The sequence below is a fragment of the Tamandua tetradactyla genome, chromosome 1, assembly GCF_023851605.1.
Source record: "Tamandua tetradactyla isolate mTamTet1 chromosome 1, mTamTet1.pri, whole genome shotgun sequence".
Taxonomy (NCBI): domain Eukaryota; kingdom Metazoa; phylum Chordata; class Mammalia; order Pilosa; family Myrmecophagidae; genus Tamandua; species Tamandua tetradactyla.
The window spans coordinates 102276491-102297271 of record NC_135327.1 but is presented as its reverse complement, the minus strand read 5'-3'; the positions used below and the strand labels follow the sequence as shown (position 1 = coordinate 102297271).

General features: G+C 38.0%; 1 protein-coding gene, 1 long non-coding RNA gene and 1 pseudogene across 6 annotated transcripts in view; 1 reads left to right on the top strand and 2 right to left on the bottom strand.

Moving 5' to 3' along the window:
• Positions 1-20781, top strand: part of DNAH11 (dynein axonemal heavy chain 11) — a 424306-nt gene that overhangs the window by 126022 nt on the left and 277503 nt on the right. For both annotated transcript variants that reach the window (XM_077122193.1, XM_077122194.1), the window contains 3 exons: positions 825-951; positions 13469-13618; positions 17040-17273. In XM_077122193.1, the coding sequence (XP_076978308.1) occupies positions 825-951; positions 13469-13618; positions 17040-17273 (511 nt within the window). The remainder of the gene's footprint in view (positions 1-824; positions 952-13468; positions 13619-17039; positions 17274-20781) is intronic.
• LOC143650929 (uncharacterized) lies at positions 65-15634 on the bottom strand. Of its 4 annotated transcripts, XR_013159762.1 has the most exons (6): positions 15432-15634; positions 10454-10576; positions 8162-8265; positions 3821-3918; positions 1658-2066; positions 65-176 (listed from the first exon to the last, which is right to left on the bottom strand). It is a non-coding gene; the product is annotated as an uncharacterized LOC143650929 (long non-coding RNA). The 4 variants fall into 4 exon arrangements; XR_013159761.1 differs by lacking the exon at positions 10454-10576; XR_013159763.1 differs by lacking the exons at positions 8162-8265; positions 10454-10576.
• On the bottom strand, positions 19344-19826 carry LOC143650950 (dihydrofolate reductase pseudogene; annotated as a pseudogene).

Sequence of the window (20781 nt, the reverse complement as noted above, 5' to 3'; positions counted from 1 at the left end):
TTTTGAGCCCCTTAATTTTTGTATAGTATCATTTTACTAGGAATTATACTTAACACATTAACACTTTTGAAATTCTTGCTCTAATAACCATTTTAGAAATAATTTTCAAATATAATTCCACAGCAGCTAGTGGTCATTAGAATATTCTTGCTTTTGGTTCAAAATGGGCAGATCACCTGTGAAAAGGAGAGGTTTGTTTGAAATTGAGAGAGCTTTTTATTGCAAGGTAGGAAAAACATCTAGATAAAAATCTATTATGTAAGCAAAATTATTTTATAATCAAAATTTTTCAGAGTTAAAGATGGCCATAAATTTCAAAGGTGAATTACTACAGAAGTTAATTATTTCTGTATAGTCAGTGATCTTTTGGGCATTTGGGGTTCTGCCTCTGGGCCATCTCTGCTAGGCTAATAACGTAAAGTAGAAATGACTCTGGGTCTCATGGCTCCTCTGAATACCTAAGAGTGTTGAAGTCACTTGTGTTTTGCAGACATTCTGTGGGAAAAGGAAGACATTGCTGATTTGGAGTGTCATTAAGAAAAGCCCCGAGTGACATAAACTTAATTTTGATTTGTACTTAGCCTCAACTATTTGTGCATGCATGTGTGTGTGTGTGTGTGTGTGTGTGTGTGTGTTAACATGATTTGTACATTTGTCATCAACAAGATGATGGTGTCAAAGAAAAAGGAGTAGGTGAGCTGTTAAACAGTGAGCTTATTGTGATAAATGTGGTGATGAATAAGCACTGGGTTTTGTTTGGTTGCAGTTTTGCAAAAACTGTCAATGGGCAAGATATGCTTTAAAAAGATTTTTCATTCATATAGGCTTTCTCTTTGTGAAAAAGCTCTTGCTGAATATCTGGAGACCAAGCGTGTAGCTTTTCCTCGCTTCTATTTCATCTCTTCTGCTGACTTACTTGACATTCTCTCAAAGGGAGCTCAACCTAAACAGGTAATACATTTCTTGAAAGTCTCATGTTTTACTATGTTAGCTAAGGAGTGTCACATTTTCTCTATTATTGTCAAATGCCACCCACCATCTCTCATGTACCGGAAACCAGAACAGCTGCAGTTAAGATTCTTGATGCAGCAACAAGGGCATGTCAGAGGCTATGATTAAAGAAACAGGAAGGTCCACTTCCTGGTCTTCAATAAAGGGAAAGAACGTTCAATGTACCAGGCTTAGGTCCTGAAAGAAGGTGGAGGGAAGAATCACTGTCTCCACCCCCCACCCCCCCCACCCTCAGGATTCTAGGACAAGGGCTAGAGCATTCCTTGCTTGGTTAGCAGCTTGCTAGGAGAGAATGGACCCCTGGCTGGGACAAGATAATTGCTGAGACCTTCTTACTACACCCTCAACTCCAGAGTAACAGTCATGATTATTACGTTGGACTAGGCATCAGTGGTCTTAGGTTGCGTTCGTACAGTTTCAGGCTCATTATCTAAATCTATAATTTTCCCCACCTATACAAAATTAATGCACCACGTTTGCTGTTCCCCGTGTCAATATTTAAAGTGAATAAAAGCAGAAGTATCTTTTGTAGTCTGAGAGCTTTGATCAGAGACACACTGTACAAACCCCAAAGAAGCCCTTTCTAAAGGGATTTAGAGGCTACAGCCTTACACTTATGTCTGCTTAGTTGTTCACATTCACTTACATCTCACAGTTATTACAGTTGACATAGGTTGTTACTCCTAGAGTTGGTTGTATGTAGCAGATTATTTTGAAGCTAAATGTTGTGCTTGATCATTGTGGGGTTGTCTCCATTGTTGTGGAAAAAAACCCTTCCACTAGATATCTTCATGCCATTTTATTTGGGGTATGTGTCTTCACACTGTAGTTTCCTGAATTCTGCTGCTCTTTGGATACAATATTTTTCTTAATCGTTTCTCTTTCATTCATCATTTCCTTTTGGACATACATTCAATTGGATGGCTGTTCTTGTCTTTATAATAGAAGTGCAGACTGGGTACTGACAATGGGATTATTGGTCAATGTGGGCAACATTTTCAGAGTCATCACACAGATACTTTCCATGTCTTCATCCGTTATTCTCCCAAGTGGCTCTGTAAATAAAATCCTTCTAATTAGATTGACCAGAAGCCCAGTGTATCCATCTCACAACTTATATATGTAGCTCATAGTAGATGCTTTTTTTTACAGCTAGTTTCAGATATCATGGTTCTACCTATACTTCCACTCCAGTAGTCCCTGAGGGCATCCTCACGGCCAGTGGCTGGAACCTTTGCCTGGAGTGATTGATTATCAGAGGCCTCAAGATGTTCCAGAAACATGTTCCTGAAGATCTGGCAAAGCCAAAATGCCTATAACTTGGGAATAATTTTTTATATATAAATTAGAAGAGAGATGCAGAAATCTGTAACTATGACGGCATTTTCTTTTAATTATGCTCTTTAAACACAATAAACACATATGTAACTGGGTTATTGAGCAGTATTAACTCCATGAAGTGCAAACGTGAAACAGTTTATTTTTTCTGCCATCTTGAATCCCTAATGTGCCTTCCTGAATCTCTTTATGGTGAGCATTCAACCCCTTTATACATCTTGGATAGTATTGTAACTTCCTAGTCCCTTTTTCTTATTAAAAAATCATAACATAAACTCAGAAATAGCTCAGCCTTGTCTAGTTCAAAATTCCAGTCTCATGTCCATGTCAAGGTCAGGTTTTCACATAATGAACTTGAAGGTGAGGGAAAGAGTGATTCTTTTATTCCTCTTCCCTGTCCATTTATCATGGAGGGGTAGTGCATAACATGTCAGTTGTTGCCCTTTCTTAATGGTTGTTCCTGCTTTTCTGGTTAGCAGTAACTGTCAGTCCTCAGCCTCAAATGTGGGCGTCCATCTTTTCGCTCTCTTGTGGACCCCACGTGCAAGTCCCCAGGAGATGAGGGGAATCCCGGCAGGGAGACATATGGCAGAGCCAACTCTACCTCAGCTCCTCCAGTTTTGCCCTTGGAAGTATAACCCAGCCTCTTCCCCCACTGCTTCCTGGAGATTTTCCTTTAATTCCTCTCACATGACCTTAGGGTGGAGGTGGGGGCAGCACAATTTTCACCTTCCCTACAAGGTGTCGGGGACATCCACGGCCAACCCCTCTGGGCTTTGATAACTCATGGATGTGTGGGTCGCCTCCTCTTCTCCCTTTCTCTTTTCCATGCTTTCCATAGAAAGGGTTTATGGGAGTAGATGAGGGTAGGGGAATTGAGACGTGTCTTATGAAGGTCTGGAGGGAGCTTCTGTTGCTTGCTGTTTCTCTCTCTCTCTAGAACATGCAGATTGATGCTCATTGTCTCCTTAACTTAATTGTCACTACCTCTTTTCATTTCAAATCATTAAATAATGCCTCATATGCTAGTCTAGCCAAACAACATGTTGGCTCACAATTATATGCGTCCCTGATATCAACGCTATTATCCCATTACCCTTGCTCAGTCACATGATAAATTTCAAAGTCGAAGGTGTACCTTCTTATGCCCTTTTTACTTTCCCGCATTATTTCTAATATTTTACAGAATGCTGCCTCCTATGTTGTCTGGCAGTCCTCTCATCTACCTCACTCATGGTATTTTGATTGTAAGCTCTCGACTCCTGAATTTCAGGACACTACTCACTAGTGTACCACTACATAATGTTTGACTAGATAATATAGGACATTGAAGAGACATTAAATTATAGTGAGGATGGGTGTTAAAATAGCAGCATGTTGGTCTCTGAAACCCTCCCAGACATTCAGATGAATGCCAGCAGTAGGGCTGTGTGCACAGCCCTGAGAAAAGAGAGTGAGTGTTTCTGCTTACCAGATAAGATGGTCTGGCCATGTGGCTCCCAGTTCTCCAGGACTTCCAGCTTTGAAATGATTAGATTCTTCATACATTTTAAAATTTTGAGAAGATTCCTGTTATTTCAAAAAGTGATTAGAATAACAACTATAAATATATGTGTACCTAACAGCAGAGTCCTGAAATATATTAAGCAACTACTGACAGATTTGAAGGGAGAAATCGATGGTTATATATCAATAATAGGAGACTTTAGCATACCACTGCCAATAACGGATAGAACATTGAGTCAGAAGAAATCAGTGTTCATCAGCTGATGTATGGATAATTCCATACAATGGAATATTGTTCAGCTGTAAAATGGAATGAAATCCTGATGTATGTAACAACAGGTGTCAACCTAGAAGACATCATGTTGAGTGAAATAAGTGAGAATCGAAAGGACAAATATTGTATAATATCATTTTATTGAAACAATTTGAATAAGCAAACTTATAGAGTCAGAATCTAGAATAGAGGTTACCAGGAGATGGGATGAGGATAGGGGATGGAAAGTTAAGGCTTAAAATGTACAGAGTTCCTATTTAGAACAATAGAAATGTTTTGTGATGGTAGCACAACATTGTAAACATAATTAACGGCACTGAAGTATATATCTGAATATAATTAAAAGAGGAAATGTTAGCTTGTATATATGGTAACAGAATTAAAATTAAAAAAAAACACATGAAACTGTTCTTCACAATGAACCAAAGTTAAACCATGAACTTTAATGAACAGTGCAATTACAACAGTATGCTATTGTTTATTATAACAAATGTTCCACACCAATGCAAGGTATTGATGTTGGTGTAGTTTATGGAAAACTGTATCTTATGCGTGTTTATTCTGTAAACCCATATTATCTCTAATAAAATTTAAATATTTATATGTAAAAAAAAAAAGTGATTAGAATGCTATTTTGTTATGAAATTTGTGTTACATTAACCAAACTTTGAACAATTTAAATTCACATAAAATGCTATTACATAAAATGCTAAAACATAAAGATCCATTAAAAAAAAAAACTGTTTGGCAACCTTTGTGGTACAAATAACCATCCAGGACTTATTTGGTTCGGCTGTGGAATGAGAAGGAGTGAAGGGTAGTTTGAGTGAAGCAGCTTCTTTTCTTGAGATGGTTCCACAAGGTCAGTATGGGTATGTGTTCTCAATTCTTAGTCACTTACTGTGGATTAGTACTGCTTTGGGCAGTTATGCTGACCAACCTGGCCTTACTGCTCTCTCCCTTACCATATTTTCATCCTCAGAACCCATTTCAGACCATCGGACACAGCCATGCCTTTGTGCAAACATTTCTGAATGTGTTGCCTATGATATAAGGAGATAAAATGACAATCGCAGCTTGTGGAATAACAATGCAGTTTCCCCATAATAGGCAGCCTTTGTGGGCTAATAACTCATGTTGACATCTTGTGAATGACTTGAACTCTTCAGACCCTCCTCTTCTCACCTTCACTTTAAGAGTGCTGGTCAAAGTAAGAGTTTTTGTAGTTAATTGTGGGAATTTACCGGCCTGAAAACATCAGCTTGGGAGGTCTGATATCATTACAACCTCCATTCACAAACAGAAATTGCCAATTTGAGGTACTTGAGTTGGAATGTCAGAATGATGAAATGTTTGTGTTTTGAATACCTTCATTGAGCTGTTGGTAGACTTGATTAAGGTCAAGTTTTGAAAGACTTTGTGCCCCCAGAATTCACTCTGACCTAACAGTGGCGAAAATTACCAGGCATGGATTATCTAAAGGATTGTAGATGTAGGTGCTGTTTAACTTCAGTGGTCAGAAAGTATCTGGTAGTTGCTATGGGAATACAAACTTAAAAGGGTACCTGCAGGATTAATTAGCATGGTACAGTGGTTAAAGTGCAACTTGTTTGAAGTTCTTATGTGATTCAGTATTTAGATTCTTTGATTTTGTTTTCCCCTCTTAGGACAAGAATCATTTGTATTTTAAGTGAACTAGGAATGAAATGACATCAGTTTATCACTGTGCACTTCCAACTTGTTTTATAGCACTTCAGGACAGCTGATAAAACTTTGTGTAGTAAAGATATTGTTAGGCACTGATTCTTAATGACCAGAAAGATGTTTTTTTGCACATCATTTTCTCTTTCTTATCCTACATGTGTTGATTACAAGAAGCTTCTCTATAATGAAGTTGTACTAAAGAAGTACAAACCAACCTTCAGTGTGATTAGCTATATCTATGCTAAGAGGCAGTCATGGATCATATGTGGCTATTGAGGATTTGAAATGTGGCTGCTGAGGCACTGAATTTTTAATTTTAATAAATCTTAATTAATTTAAATTTAAATTTAAAATATTTTATTCCACTTTTGAAAAATGAACAGTTTAGTATAAATCTACTTTTGCAATTGCATATTTTTTGAGATCTAAATTTATATCAAATATTTCAAATTCAAAAGTCCAAATTGAAAAATGCTGTAGAAATAGGATGCACACCTGGTTTCAAGAAAATAAAGTGTTTCATTAATAATTTTTACATTTATTACATTTTAAAATGATAATCTTTTGGATATATTAGGTTAAATAATAAATGTTAAAATTAATTTCACCTGTTTCTTTTTTATATGCTTTAATGTTGTTACTGGAAATCTCTACTATATAAGTTGAGACCACAATGCATTCTCCCATATTGCAAGATCAGGGATATTTATACTTAGGGATGTTTAATTTGTTTGCATCAAGGAATGTCCTCCAAGAGCACGAGCACAAATTCTACATAAAAAGAAATTTTCCATCTTGTCTTTTGAGAAATCTTTTAAACTGTAGTTATGAGACAGATGACATGAAGCTGATTCCTTTAATAGACTGTAAAGATTGGCATTCAGGAAAGTGCTTGTGAGACTTGGTCTTAATATTAGGTGATAAAAAAGTACAATCTTAAAGGGGAAAATATCTGGACCCAGCATTCCCAGAAGCACAGTCTGTTTTCATATAGTGCTTCCGTTTTTTTTTTTTTTTTTAATCTTCTTGATAGAGTAAAGTGTCTGAGGAATCAGGAATTTCAGGAATCAGGCTGAGGGAGCTCAACAGTCACACCTAGTGGATCACTCACAGTCACCTTCACTGGTAGCGGGATGTCCTTCTTGGACATGTAGGAGGAAAAAGATTCACCTGCATGGTGAGTTGAGGGCATGCAAAGATGAATGAGTTTTAGTTAGAAAAGCATCAACCATTAATCCCAGTTTTTCTAGAGGAAGTAGAAAACTGGTTGGCTATTAAGTACCTAAAGTGAAGGAAGTGATTTAGAGTTTAGAATGAGGTTGGAGAAGGAATGGGAAAGAGACAGCAAATGGAAACACAGACACAAAAAAAGTCTTGGTTTTGCCCATCATGCCATTGCCTCTATTTACCTTTAACTGAGCAAGGACAAATAGAAACTGCTCATGAAAGTGTAGTTTGTCACAGGAACTAGTGAGAGTAACTCTCCTTGGCATAATTTATGAATAGTTCATATATTGAGTGGATGCCTTTCTGTAAAGGCAGCCCAATACCTAGTGGACTTATGTATTCAGATATGACATGTAAATAATAAATCTAATTTTGCAATAAATATGACAGTCCCCCTAAAAAGGATATCAACTGGAGATTCAAATTATCTCTTCAACCTTTCATAAACAATGTCTACCATTAAATTTAAAAAATTACCAGGTTTATAAGGAGACAATTTCGGAAAGTCAATGTTTGAATGAACAAAGAGACAACAGAAACTGATCCATGGGAGCTCCTGATAGTAATGCTTTCACACATGAATATAATATAATTTTGATTAATAAATTCAAAACAAGAAAGGATGTATGGATATTTGAATCTATAAAATAATAAAATAGCAATTTTATAGCTAAAAATAAAATAATCAAAATAAATAATTTAAAAGTTAAGGATAGAAGCATATTAAACACTGCTGAAGAGAAAATTGATGAATAGAATGTATAGACTGAGGAATAAATGAAAATAGAAAATGTAGAAAGGAGAATAGGACATGGTGACAATTTGAACTTGAAGAGGAAGACTGACATACAACAATTGGAGTCCCAAAAATAAAAAGGGGGTTGGGGGTAGGTGGAGAGAGAGAGTAGTACAGAAAAAAATTTGAAGAAACCCTGGCTGAGAATTTTCAAAATTAATCAAGTAATCAGTCTAAAGCTTCAAGAAGAGCTATGAAACTCCAAGAAGAATCAATATAAAGAAAAATATACTGACACATGTTGTAGTAAAAAAGCTGAAAAGCAAAGTAAAAACTGAAATATTAAAAGCAAAAACACCCCCTACCTGGATACTGGGATGACACTGAGCGATCTGATTGGAAAAGGTTGACATGAGCTCCTGGAGACAACTGACAAAGGCTTCAGGCAGGGCCCAAGACCACACTCCAACTGTTTATGCAGATGCAAAAATAATGAAGAGGGGTTAGCAACAGTGGCTCAGAAATTCTCACCTGCCATGCTAGAGACTTGGGTTTGATTCCCTGTGCCTGCCCATGTAAGAAAAAAAAAACCATAAAAAAAATATTGAAGAGATATTACAAAAGCAGGATTTGGAGTCTACTGGGGACTTGGCAGTCCTCTCAATGTAAGTGAGAGGGTTTTTGGATGGCAGACAAACCAAAAAAACTGAACTGCAGGCAGCCCACATAGCAACTGAACAAACAAACAGCCAAAACCTGAATAAACTTATTATTGGAGCAGATAGCAAGTCTGTTATCAAAGCCATGACAGAATAGATTGGTAACTGGAAAGAAAATGAATGGAAAACAACTTCCAGAAGGGATGTTGTCAACAGAGCAAATTTTGAGAAGATTGATTAGGCTTCATAAGGAATGGAGACTCAATTGAGGAAATATGTTCTTGCACATTGTGGCATCCAAGACAATGAAGATGCTGATAGATTGGCTACAGAAGGATCTAGAAGATAAGGCAATTTTTATCATAGGAGTTACCTGTCCTGTTAGTGCTGTATCTGCTGATGCACACCCATTTCCAAAGATTTATAAAACCTGTCTTCTCAGCTTTACTGGTTTTACCTTTTCCTATCACTGATATTACTAACCTCTATGTTAACTACAATCTAATAAAAGCAGACTTCCTGCATAAAAAAAAAAGCAAAAGAATAGACAGATAATTAATTACCTTCAAAGGAGCCAACAGTAAGCTAACTTTTCCAAGCCAGGATACAATGAAGTGACATCTTCAAAATACTTAAAGAATGTATATTTAAATATATGTGTTTGTATATGTATATACATACGTATATGTATATATGTATGTTTATATCTGTAGATATGTGTATATTTGTGTGTGTATGTATATATGTAAACCCAAATAAATGTGGACTTTGAAAACAATAATAGTGAATGATTCTAAATTCAACTTGATATAAATTTTGGTACAAAATTCAGAAGAATCTACTGCTTACCATATCTAAAAATCAATTCCAGGTGGAGGATGTAGATCTAATAATGAAAGGTAAAACAATGAAACAATATAGAAAGTATGAGGGAGAATATCTTCATGATCTTGTGATGAGCAAAAATTTCTTTAATCAGACAGTATTAAGTGTAAGGGAAAGGTGGATGGATTTGACTACATTAAAATTAAAAGCTTTGACTTATCAAAAGATACAATTAAGAGACTAACAAAGCAAGCCACAAAGTGGGAAAGGATGTTTACAATGCATTAAGCAAACAAAAGATTCAAATACAGAATGCCTGAAAACTCCTACAGCCAAAAAGAAAGAAAGAAACCCAAGACAGTCTAATAGAAAAGTGGGCAGAGAATACTTAAGCAGAAATCCACAAAACAAGATGTGCTCACGACCAGTAAATACACGGAAAGTTGCTCGACTTTGTAAGTCATCAGAAAAGTGCAAATCAAAACCACAATGAGAGATACACTTCTGCTTCTGGCCAAGGTGGAGTAATGGAGATTGGATTTACCCTCTTGCCTGAAACTTCCGAAAACCTTGACAAAATGTATGAAATGAAGGCTTTCCAGACACTGGACATCAGGCAGCAGAAGACAGTGTTTTCTGATAGACCTGGAACACCTGGGGCGAGCCCTCGGGTTGTCCCCGCCCACTGACTTGTGAGTTTCCAGGCTGTGGCACAGGGAGGGGAACGATGATAGCACCAGAAGTTCTTTTGAGACTGTTTTCTCACAAAGTAATAAAGTGCGAGGGTGTATTTCGGGCAGGTCTTGTTTATACTGCAGCTCTTCTCCTGAATGTTATTTAGCCTCATTTTACAGTAGAAGCCATACTATAGCTGTGCCATTCCCTGCCACTTCAGCTGGGATAGTGGATTGTTAGATTATTGGAGATGCTTTCTGCACCTGAATGTCCTTGGAGTAATATAGAAGGAAGGAGGAGAATAAGATAAACCGAACCATGGTTGGTCTGCTACCACTCTGTCCACTTTTGAAGTAACCCAGAGTATCAGAAGCTCGTCTCTTTTAAACTCAGAACACTTCCTTCCTGTATTCCTCTGTACTGCTAAAACTGCAGATACAGAGAAAATCTAAAGACTAAATTCTATAAAGATGGGGTGAATCTTAAGAAGTCCCTTACCAATATTGGTATCAGCCTCATCTTGTAGGAAATGTAGCTGTTGTTTTTGCCAACATTTTACTTTTCACAGAAATTGAACTCCACTCTCGAACTGCTCTCCCTCTAGTTTCAAGTCCAGTTACACTGCATTTCAAGAAAAACTCATTTCAAAATGCTATGCAACTTCAGGTCGCCTTCTGGGTATCAGCAGCTTTTTTTTGGGGGGGGCACCATGTGTAAAGAGGGAAAACGTCTTCCCACTTTTTAATTTATGAACCAGTAGCCCTTTATTTGCCACTAATTACAAGCCAAGCATTGTGCTATTACAAGTTAGAGAAGTTGTAAGTTGAGAGAAAAATCATGCAGACAATAGATTTCCCATATACTCTCCTATTCCTGCATTAATTTGGTAACTTCGGTACACTGGATGAAAGAATATTTTTATAATTGTACTATTGAAGTCTATCATTTATGTTAGGGTTCACAGTTTTGTATTTTTTTCTAATTTTTATTCTAGTATCACAGACACAACCCTACATTTCCCTCTTTTAACCACATTCAGATACACAATTCAGTGCTGTTAATTGCATTTGCAGTATTTGCTACCATCACCCCTATCCTTTACCGAACTTTTCCACCGCCCCAACCAGAAACTCTGTACCAATTACGTACCAACTCCTCAGTCCCTGCTCCCCATTCTGGCCTTGGTGAGTTATATTCTAGTGTCTTGATTATATCAGTTTGCTTAATTTTTGTAAATTGAATGCTACTTCGTGTTGTGTAAACACATGTGCTTTTCTTAACCTCTCTGGGTGTGTACCTCTGATTCCTTGATTGGTATTTGTGAAGACTCATTTTGTAACTTAGATTATGGCCAGTTTTTCACATATTTCAGGTGTACCTGAAAAGAAGTGTATGTTGACCCTGCCAATCTACACTTGTTCACTAGTATAGACTGGTTTATCTCCATCTCCTTCTGTATGGTTTTCTTTTTTTCTTTCTTTCTTTCTTTTTTTTTTTTTGCATGGGCAGGCTCCGGGAATCAAACCTGGGTCTCCGGCATGGCAGGCGAGAAACTCTGCCACTGAGCCACTGTTACACCGCCCCAACTTTTCTGGATGTTTTTATTTTATTGTTTTAACATTTTTTCATTGTGAGGAATAATATGTATACAAAAAAGCAATACATTCCTAAGTATATTTTACAAGTAGTTATACAGCAAATTTTACAGTTTGGTATATTACAGTTCCATGATTTTTCGTATTTTTCTTCTAGCTTCTCCAAGACACTGGAGACCAAAAGGAATATCAATATATTGATCCAGCAGTCATATTCATTTGTTAAATCCTGTCTACTCTACTACACTCTTCCTTCTTTTTTTCTCTTTTTTTGTGAAAAATGTTTATAAAACAGCAATAAATTTCAAAGTACATTGCAGCAATTAATTGTAGAACAGATTTTAGCATTTGGTATGGGTTAAAATTTCACAATTTTAGAGTTTTATTTCTAGCTGCTCTAAGGTATTGGAGACTAAAAGAAATATCACTATACTGATTCAGCACTCATACTCATTTGTTTAACTCTACTTTCTCTGTATAACTCCACCATCACCTTTGATCTTTCTCTCACTCTTTAGGGGTATTTGGGCTGGGCCCATTCTAAATTTTTCATGTTGGAAGGGACTGTCAATAATATGGGATGGGGAATGGAACTAGTTGATGTTCTGGAAGGGCTGGCCCCTCTGCATTTCAGGACTTATCTCGTCCAGAGATCCATCTGGAGATTGTAGGTTTCTGGAAAGTTATGTGCGTGGAATCTTTGTAGAATCTTATATAATGCCCTAGGTGTTCTTTAGGATTGGCAGGAATGGGTTTGGTTGGGGTTTGGCAAGTTATGATAGTAGCAGTGTCTAACTGAAGCTTGTGTAAGAGTGACCTCCAGAGTAGCCTCTCGACTCTATTTGAACTCTCTCGGCCACTGATACCTTATTTGTTACACTTCTTTCTCCTTTTATTCAGGATGGCATTGTTGATCCCTGAGCGTCGTCTCCCACACTGCCAGGGAAACTTTCATTCCTGGATGTCCTGTCCCATCTTCCCATTTCTGATACTTCCGCTGGCAAGCTCTCTGCTCCTTTCCCCCCTTAGGGTGGGCTGAGCAGAGTAACTTAACTGGGTGAAGGTCTATGTACAGAAAGTACGTCTTCTCCTTTTCTTCCTGCAATCTGTGCTGACATGCCTGGGTGGATAAGTGTTGCTGATCCTGGGGGTCTGTTTGGAGGCCAATTATGCTGTATTCTTCAAATAGGCTTCTAACAGAACAGACGCTGATATTTTGTCTTTCACTTTAGGGCTTTTTTTGATTTTTCAAGTTGTCCGGAACCTAGAAAGAGTTCAGCGTGCTCTTTATTGGGGCTTCCTTTGGAGAAGCCAGCACCTACGATAAGAAATTATGAGCCCAGAAGAATTTGAACTTTGTAGACATGGCCTGGAATTATAGGTTCTAAATTTGATCATGTATTTTTAGCAACACCCTCTTCAAAAAGTCACCTAATATTTTAGCCCCAGTTTTCCTAATCAGTGAAAATGGGAAAATCCCTGTTCTTATGTGACAGGGTTGCTGTGGAGCCCGAGTAAGTGTTGAAGCAAGTGCGCTGCACCAGACTCCGAAAGAGATGATATGTAATTTACATTTTTGTTTCAGATATTTTAGCATGGCTTTTTAATGGTATAGATTTGTAATATAAATTGAATTTTAAACGTGACCACAAAATTTCCAGCAGGATGACAGCGTACAGGAATGTACAGCGCAGAAAGAAGTCAGTAAACCTCCCGTCTTCAGGGGGAAATCGGTAGCTTTGTATGGCATGGCCACTGCTCCAGACCCTGGAATTTTAGGAATGTTATAATTTGAGGAAAAACATTATGAGACAACTCTTTAACTCCATAAAGAAAATTTTTGCGAATTCATATAGCATCATCCCCAGATTGCCAGAATGTCTCTACACCCTCACCTTTTCTAATTATTTTGTCTCAGGTAACGCGTCACCTTGCCAAACTCTTTGACAGCGTCGCAGACCTGCGGTTTGAGGTCAGTCAGCGTGCTTCTGCGCACACAGCAGTAGGAATGTACAGCAAGGAAAAGGAATATGTCTCATTCCAAGCCGAATGTGAATGCATCGGCCATGTAAGATTTGATTGTAAAGTTATCTGTACTATGGGAATATTTTTAGGATATTCTTTTAAAGTTGTTGAGCAAGAACAAATCAACTCAGGTCAAATCTGGCTCTGGGTGGGGCGGGGGGTGGAGGTGAGTTTTGTTTTCAGAGATAGGACAGACAGCCACTCTGCCCTGCCTCCCAGTTTCTGTTCATCTGGCTTCAACACTCAGCTGAGTCTCCAAGCTGCTGGGAGTTGAACTAGAGAGAAAGGACTATCACAGATTGAGTGAGTCCCAGAATTAGAAACAAATGCAAGCAAGCGGCTCAGTTCTACAAAGCGTATGTTATTTTCACCATGGCTTCAAGGATACAGGGAAGGGTTATAGTGAAGCAGCACCTTACAGTAAAGCACATCAGAGAGGCTTTGTGTTCGGTATTCTGAAGTGAATGTTGCAAATGGCTGCTCACAAATAAAGTTGATTGTGTCTACTGCGCCCTAGTCACATACCCGAATTACCAAGTGCACAGATAGTTGTTGCATATTCTCTTCTCTCACAGCCAGATACCTCAAAAATATTCTGAGCATTTACCCACAAGAATGTCTCACTACAGTTTATGAGGGAGCTCTAGGTGTGTCCCAGTGATTTAGAGAAATTGCATCTTTTTTTGTGCTGCTTGTATAGTTGGGTTAATCCTCAGTGACTGAGGCAGTAGCCTCAGTTAGAGAACCTTTGGGTTGGGGCAGGGGGTTCCTTCAAGATGCCTTGCAGAAATGTGATTGCAGTCCTTTTACAGGAGTTTTCTTTACTCCTCTCTGTTGGTTTTTAATATCATTCCAGAAAAATCCTGCCAAATGAAGGGGAACCAGATGGTGGAATACTTTGATTAAAATATATTTTTGATCTCATGGGCTTTTTAGGATATTATGATGATGATTAGAAAAAGTCACCATAAACTATCTTGACAAAAGTCTGTTACTGTCTGTTGCCTCCCTAGCAGACTGCTGGCCGACTGGCATACGGCCCAGAAGGAGGAGAGTCCAGTTGACAGATGTGGTTGTCACTGTCAGGGACCTTTGATATTAAAAGTTTTTATACTGCTGTAATTAATTCTACATAAGCAACTTATGCTAAAGACTTTTAGGCATATACCACATTTACCCTCTAATTGCCTTCATTTTTATAAAAAATCCTTTTTTTCTTTTTCTTCACTTTTATGATTTCTTCACTTCCTAATGTAGAGCATCTGTATTTTGTTCAGCCAATGTTTATTGAGCATCCACTATGTACCATATGCTGAGTCAGATCTTGGGGATCCAGAAATGAAGGAGACAAAGTGTCCTTGCAGATTACTTAGGCTAGTTAAGGAGGATATGTACATAATAAGTGATAATGGAAGGTAATAATGACTATTATGGAGGGGCAGCTAGAAAGTTTTGAAATACCAAGGGGATGGGGCATGAAACACTCATCAGAGTTTAGTTCTCAGATCACACTGAATTAAGCTGCAGTTGTTGGGATACTTATCTGAAAATGATCTGATATATTGACTTGCACTTGAGTTTGGTCTTTCCAAATGGACTGGGAAGACTTCAGGGCAAGTGGCCATATTACAGACCTGACCCCAGAGTATCTGGGAGATCCTTCAAAAGCTGACTGATTTACTGAGGGAATTTGTTGCTTGGTGTTGCGGTTTGCTAAAGCTGCCAGAATGCGATATACCAGATATGGATTGGCTTGTACAAAGGGGATTTATTAAGTTACAAGTTAAAATTCTAAGGCTGTGAAAATGCCCAAATTAAGGCACCAACAAGAGGATATCTTCTCGGAGGAAAGGTACCTGGCATCCGGGTTTCTCTGTCTCCTGGGAAGGCATTTGATGACATCTGCTGTCCTACCCTCCTGGCTTCTGTGTTCAAACGGTACTCTCAGCTCCTATGGATCCTTCTTGCTTCTTCCTGGGGTGTTTTCTTTCTTAGCTTCTCTCAACTCTGGGCTCTCTTAAAGGACTCCAGCAAGTGGAATTAAGACCCACATTGAATGGGTGGGGTCACATCTCCATGGAAACAATGTAATCAGAAGGCCCTATCCAACAATAGGTCTGCCCCATAAGATTAGATTAAAATAACACAGCTTTTTCTAGGATGTACAACAGGTTCAAGCCACCACACCTGGTGACAGTAACAGTTGTATTTAGTAGATGGAACAGAGATGCAGGACCCTCTTGGTTAGAGACCCTGAACTTGTGCTTGTTAACAAAGCATAGCTATGAACTGAGAAGAAGACTCTTTTTAAAGATGTTGGAGCCATGTACCGGGTGCCCAGCCTGGCACTCCCTTTTTGTTTGAGGAGGGGAGGCAGTCAGCTCATTGACCACTTAGTACCCCTTCCCAGCTCTCAAGAGGAGAGGTTCTAGGAATGCAGCTGCCATCTCCACAGTTACAAGGAAAGAAATTGGTCTTCAGCATCTCATGTGATCCTTGGAATTATTTATTATGGTTATTTTATTATAGTTATGGTCAATTATTTGCATATATTTATTTGTATATGCATCCTTTTAGTTATGTTAATATCTCATTGAAACATATATATGGATAAACCTAAAGCATATTGGAATAGGATGGAAAACTGGCTGATATGTATTTGTGTGAGCAAAACAACTGGAGGGCAGGTCACAGTGGCTTAGCAGGCAGAGTTCTCACCTGCCATGCCGGAGACCCAGGTTTGATTCCCGTTGCCTGCCAATGCAAAAAAACAAAAACAAAACAAAACAAAAAGCAACAACAAAATGAATTTTTTAAAATGGATTAATTTTCACAAGTCAGCAGTTGTCCTATCTCTTATACTCTCCTGCTGTCTAATTTCTGACATGTGAGAAGATGAGAACCAGTAGGGAATATAATTAAGATAACTTGCTGAAAAGACTGTCTTAAGACTAAAAAATATAAAGATTTTAGAGAATACATTCTAGTAGATTTAAAAATCATCAAAAGATATATTTAAAATAATCAAATTTCTCTTTATTCCCACAGCTTTAAAATGTCACTCAGTCTTCTGTAGGTGTCTGTTCACATTTGGTTTCTCAAAACACAAATGTATTAACAGAGGGAGGGATATTGGTCTAGAACCCCCTTGTCTGCAAATCCGAAAAAAAATCTCTCCTGTTTACGGTGTGGAAAGCTATTAGCTACCTCCTGGTACATGAGACAAGATGAGCAGCGTTCCTGGGAGGAGGCAGGTTCGTGTAGGAAAAAGACTTCAGCGTTCAGTTGTTCATGTTCCGTCTTTGAATTTCCCTGCTCTGGGTTTTGATGTGGGTTTGGAATAAATGCATTCGTGGGTTTCCTCTGTTGACCTTCCCCTGTAGGACTTCAGAGCTCGTGGGAGGATGGAGTTATCCCTCTTCCATAGTTAAGCCCATGCTATGACTTTTCAATTCACTTCAAAGGTGGAAACGTGGCTTCTGCAACTTGAACAAACCATGCAAGAGACAGTGCGACATTCTATCGCAGAAGCCCTTGCAGCCTATGAAGAAAAACCCAGGGAACTGTGGATTTTTGATTTCCCGGCTCAAGTTGCTCTTACTAGCTCACAAATATGGTGGACTACAGATGTGGGAATAGCTTTCAGTAGACTGGAAGAAGGCTATGAAACAGCTCTAAAGGATTTCCATAAGAAACAGGTATTTATAGATGCACGATTTCTAGACTTGGAGGGACTTGAAGAGGTAAGCTTTATTTATTCATTTCCCCATCATTTATGGAATATCTTCTGTGGGCAAGACACCATGACAGGAAAATTTTAGCCATCAGTTGTTCAACTTTGAATTTTCTACCTTTATGTTAACCCTCTTCTAGTTTTCTACATGGGTATTTAAAAGTCCATCATGTCTTTTCCCCTCAAGGCTCTAGAATATCAGTCATACTGATGCTCTGTGCCTATTCCTTCCCTTCTATGTAAGACTCTCAAGGCTGATTATGTGTTTGTGAAAAAATATGTGTACATTTTCCGCATTTGCATCATTCAAAAAAGTGGAGGGCTCTTCAACAAAGGCAAAGATTTTCAGAGTGTTTTGCTTTTCTGTTAATTATAGTGAAAGATGAAAAATTTTGGAAAATAAAATCTATTTTGAATTCTACTTCATTCTTCTCAGCTACGCTAGGTCCTCCCCTTAGCCTCCTATTTGAAGGTGTGCTCTTAGCTGAGGAATGGTTTAAGGATATGGCTTTTCTCTTGGCTTATAGATTCAGAGAATGCTGGGTTTGGAAAGGAGTTAATATTTGTTTGCTACAGTTCTTATTTTCAGTGGATAAAATCTGAATCCAGAGATATGAATTGACTTTCCCAACATTGCAGAATTTGGAAGTGAACTGGCAGAGGAAATTCCTCTGCCCAGCACTGAATTCAGCATACTTCACGCTACTCCCCTGCGCTGGTCTTCTTCCTTAGCAATGCTTTTTTTTTCTTATACATATTAATATTTATTAAAAATTTTGGCTATGATATACAATTTGCTTCTTTCATTTAGCAATCCTTGACATTTTCCTATTTCAGTACCTCAGTCCTTTTAAATGCTATAGAATATTGCATTCTATAGATTGGTTAAACATTTCTTTAGCGATCAACATTAGGCTGTTTCCAAACTGCTCTTTAAAAAAAGTCTTCAAAGAATACTCTTGGCCCTTTTTTTAGTTCAGGATTAATTTCTAGAAATGTTAGCTCTGAATTCCAAGGATATGAACATTTTGGAATTTTAACTGATATTGCTAATATACACTCTTAAAATGGCTGTGCCAAATTATAAGGCAGTAAATGTTATTTTCTTGGATATCATAATAATCTAAATCTTTGCTAACATGATGTGTAAAAAATATTGTTTCATTTTTTTAACATTGTGAGGCTTGTTTCCTAATGAACTAACGTTGTCTTCTAACACTATCCATTCTAAATTCATTACATATTTGAGTTTAATTTTACCCATTATACCTGTTATTAGCCTAAGCTTTCTTTAAAGAGCAACCTATTCATTTCTATCATGTAACAACTCGTTTAATCTCACTGATGATGAGTAACAGAGTGTTTAAAGGTCTCAAACTTTTACTCATCTTTTAACCCTCAAAAAATTAGTCTCCTACCTATCTCTACTCTCCCTGTAGTGGAGCTCTCAGTTCACTAATTTCCTATCTGAGTGAATATAATTTTTTTTCAGAAGGATGATATAACCAGAATAATTTATAGCCCCATTTCGATCCAATTTTCTTTTAGAATATGAGTTGTAGTTCTTCTGTTTGTAACCCCTTCCTGCCCTTTGGCCCAGTCTGTCCTCTCTCCCTGGGTCCTGGTTTCAGCTCATGCTACCAGGGGCTCTCAGCTTTGGGCTGTCTTGATTGACATGCTGCCCCAGGCAGGGACTGGGGACCTCACCCTGGCTCTTAAGGGATAGGCATTAAAGCAGCTGTGACAAGAACTATTTCACAAATGGTATCTGATACACTCTAAAGATTAATGGGGCTGGTAGAATGTTCGCCTTCCATGTGGGAAACACTGGTTTGCTTCCTGGACCATGTACCTAAAAAAAAAAAAAAATTTTTTTTTTAAAGATTAATGGAGAGTAAAATCACCATGCTTAGAAACAATTATCTATAGGTTTAAAGTTAACAAAAGTCTTTTTTTTCTAATGTAAAAATATGTAATTTCTGGGTGGGGGGGATGGAAGGAAACAAATTGAATTAAGTCAGAAAACATCTTCATGTTAATCATTCTTTTCATACACTTCAAATTGGAACTTGATGCCTTTCTCCTCCTGGCCATCAGAAAGAACACCTGGCTATTCTGGGAGAAGTTCATATTTCTCTATATCAGTTTCTGGAAAAAATGCGTCACTTTCAAATTCCTGCATGATCCTTGTCACAAACAGTCTGGGCTGGCCCGGCTAACCCATGGCTTCCTTATATACAGAACTGCCTCCCACTATTCAAACCGTGTCTGCTGTAGTTGCTCGTTCTAGTTGCTTCAATAAGTGCTAAGTCATCATCCAAACTCCTGGCAAGAAAATGTGCTCCTTGTGGGGGTTCCTTGAGTTCTCTCCTGAGAACTAAATTAATTCTGTCCTTTAAAGGCTGTTCTTCTCAGGGATGGAGAACCAGGGCTTTTTACCTATAATCACCAAGTTCTGTTTACTTTCTGCCGAGGAGGTTGTAGCCATTCTTTGGAAATACTTGAATTCATTCCTGAACGGGGGTCAGAGAGGGCTCTGTCGTTGGTGATGCACGTGTTCTGGGCACCGTGACGAGGCAGGTTAGGGCACCTGACGGTGGCAGCGGCAGCCAGTGCCACCGAACTTGCTCGCCTCGCCTGAACTAGCAGCACATCTAATTCAGATAATGAAGTGCTTGTATTGATAATATATACAAGAATTTTAAGTTGTAAAGTATGTTGAATTTTCCCTTTAATTTTGCTCTTTTAATCCTGGATAGGGACCACACAATCCTTTGACTAGCCAAAGAAATTTGGTACCATTTACTTTTTAAAAATATATATTTTTATTGAGATATCTTCATGCTCATTCAGTCCATTCATAGTATACAATCAATGGCTCACAATATCATCACATAGTTGTGTATTCATCACCATGATAGTTTTTAGAACATTTGGATCACTCCAAGAAAAGGAATTAAAAGAAAGAGAAAAAACGTACACATTCCCATACCCCTTACCCCTCCCTCTCATTGACCACTAGTGTTTCAATCTACCCAATTTTTTTTTACTTCCTCGCCCCTTATTATTTACTTATTTTTGTCCTTAGTTTTTCTTTTTTTTACTCATCTGTCCATACCCTGGATAAAAAGAACATCAGACACAAGGCTTTCATAATCACGCAGTCATCTTGTACAAGCTATATAAATATACAGTCATCTCCAAGAATCAAAGCTACAGGAATACAGTACAGCGGTTTCAGGTACTTCCCTCTAGCCATTCTAATATACCATAAATTAAAAAGGAATATCTATATAATGCATACGAATAACAGGATAACTTCTCAACTGTATTTGATGGACATTTGGGCTGTTTCCATCTCTTGATAATGGTGAATAATACTGCTGTAAACATCAGGGTATAAATGTCCATTTGTGTCCTTGCCTTCAGTTCCTCTGAATATATACTTAGTAATGTGATTGCAGTGTGGCAAT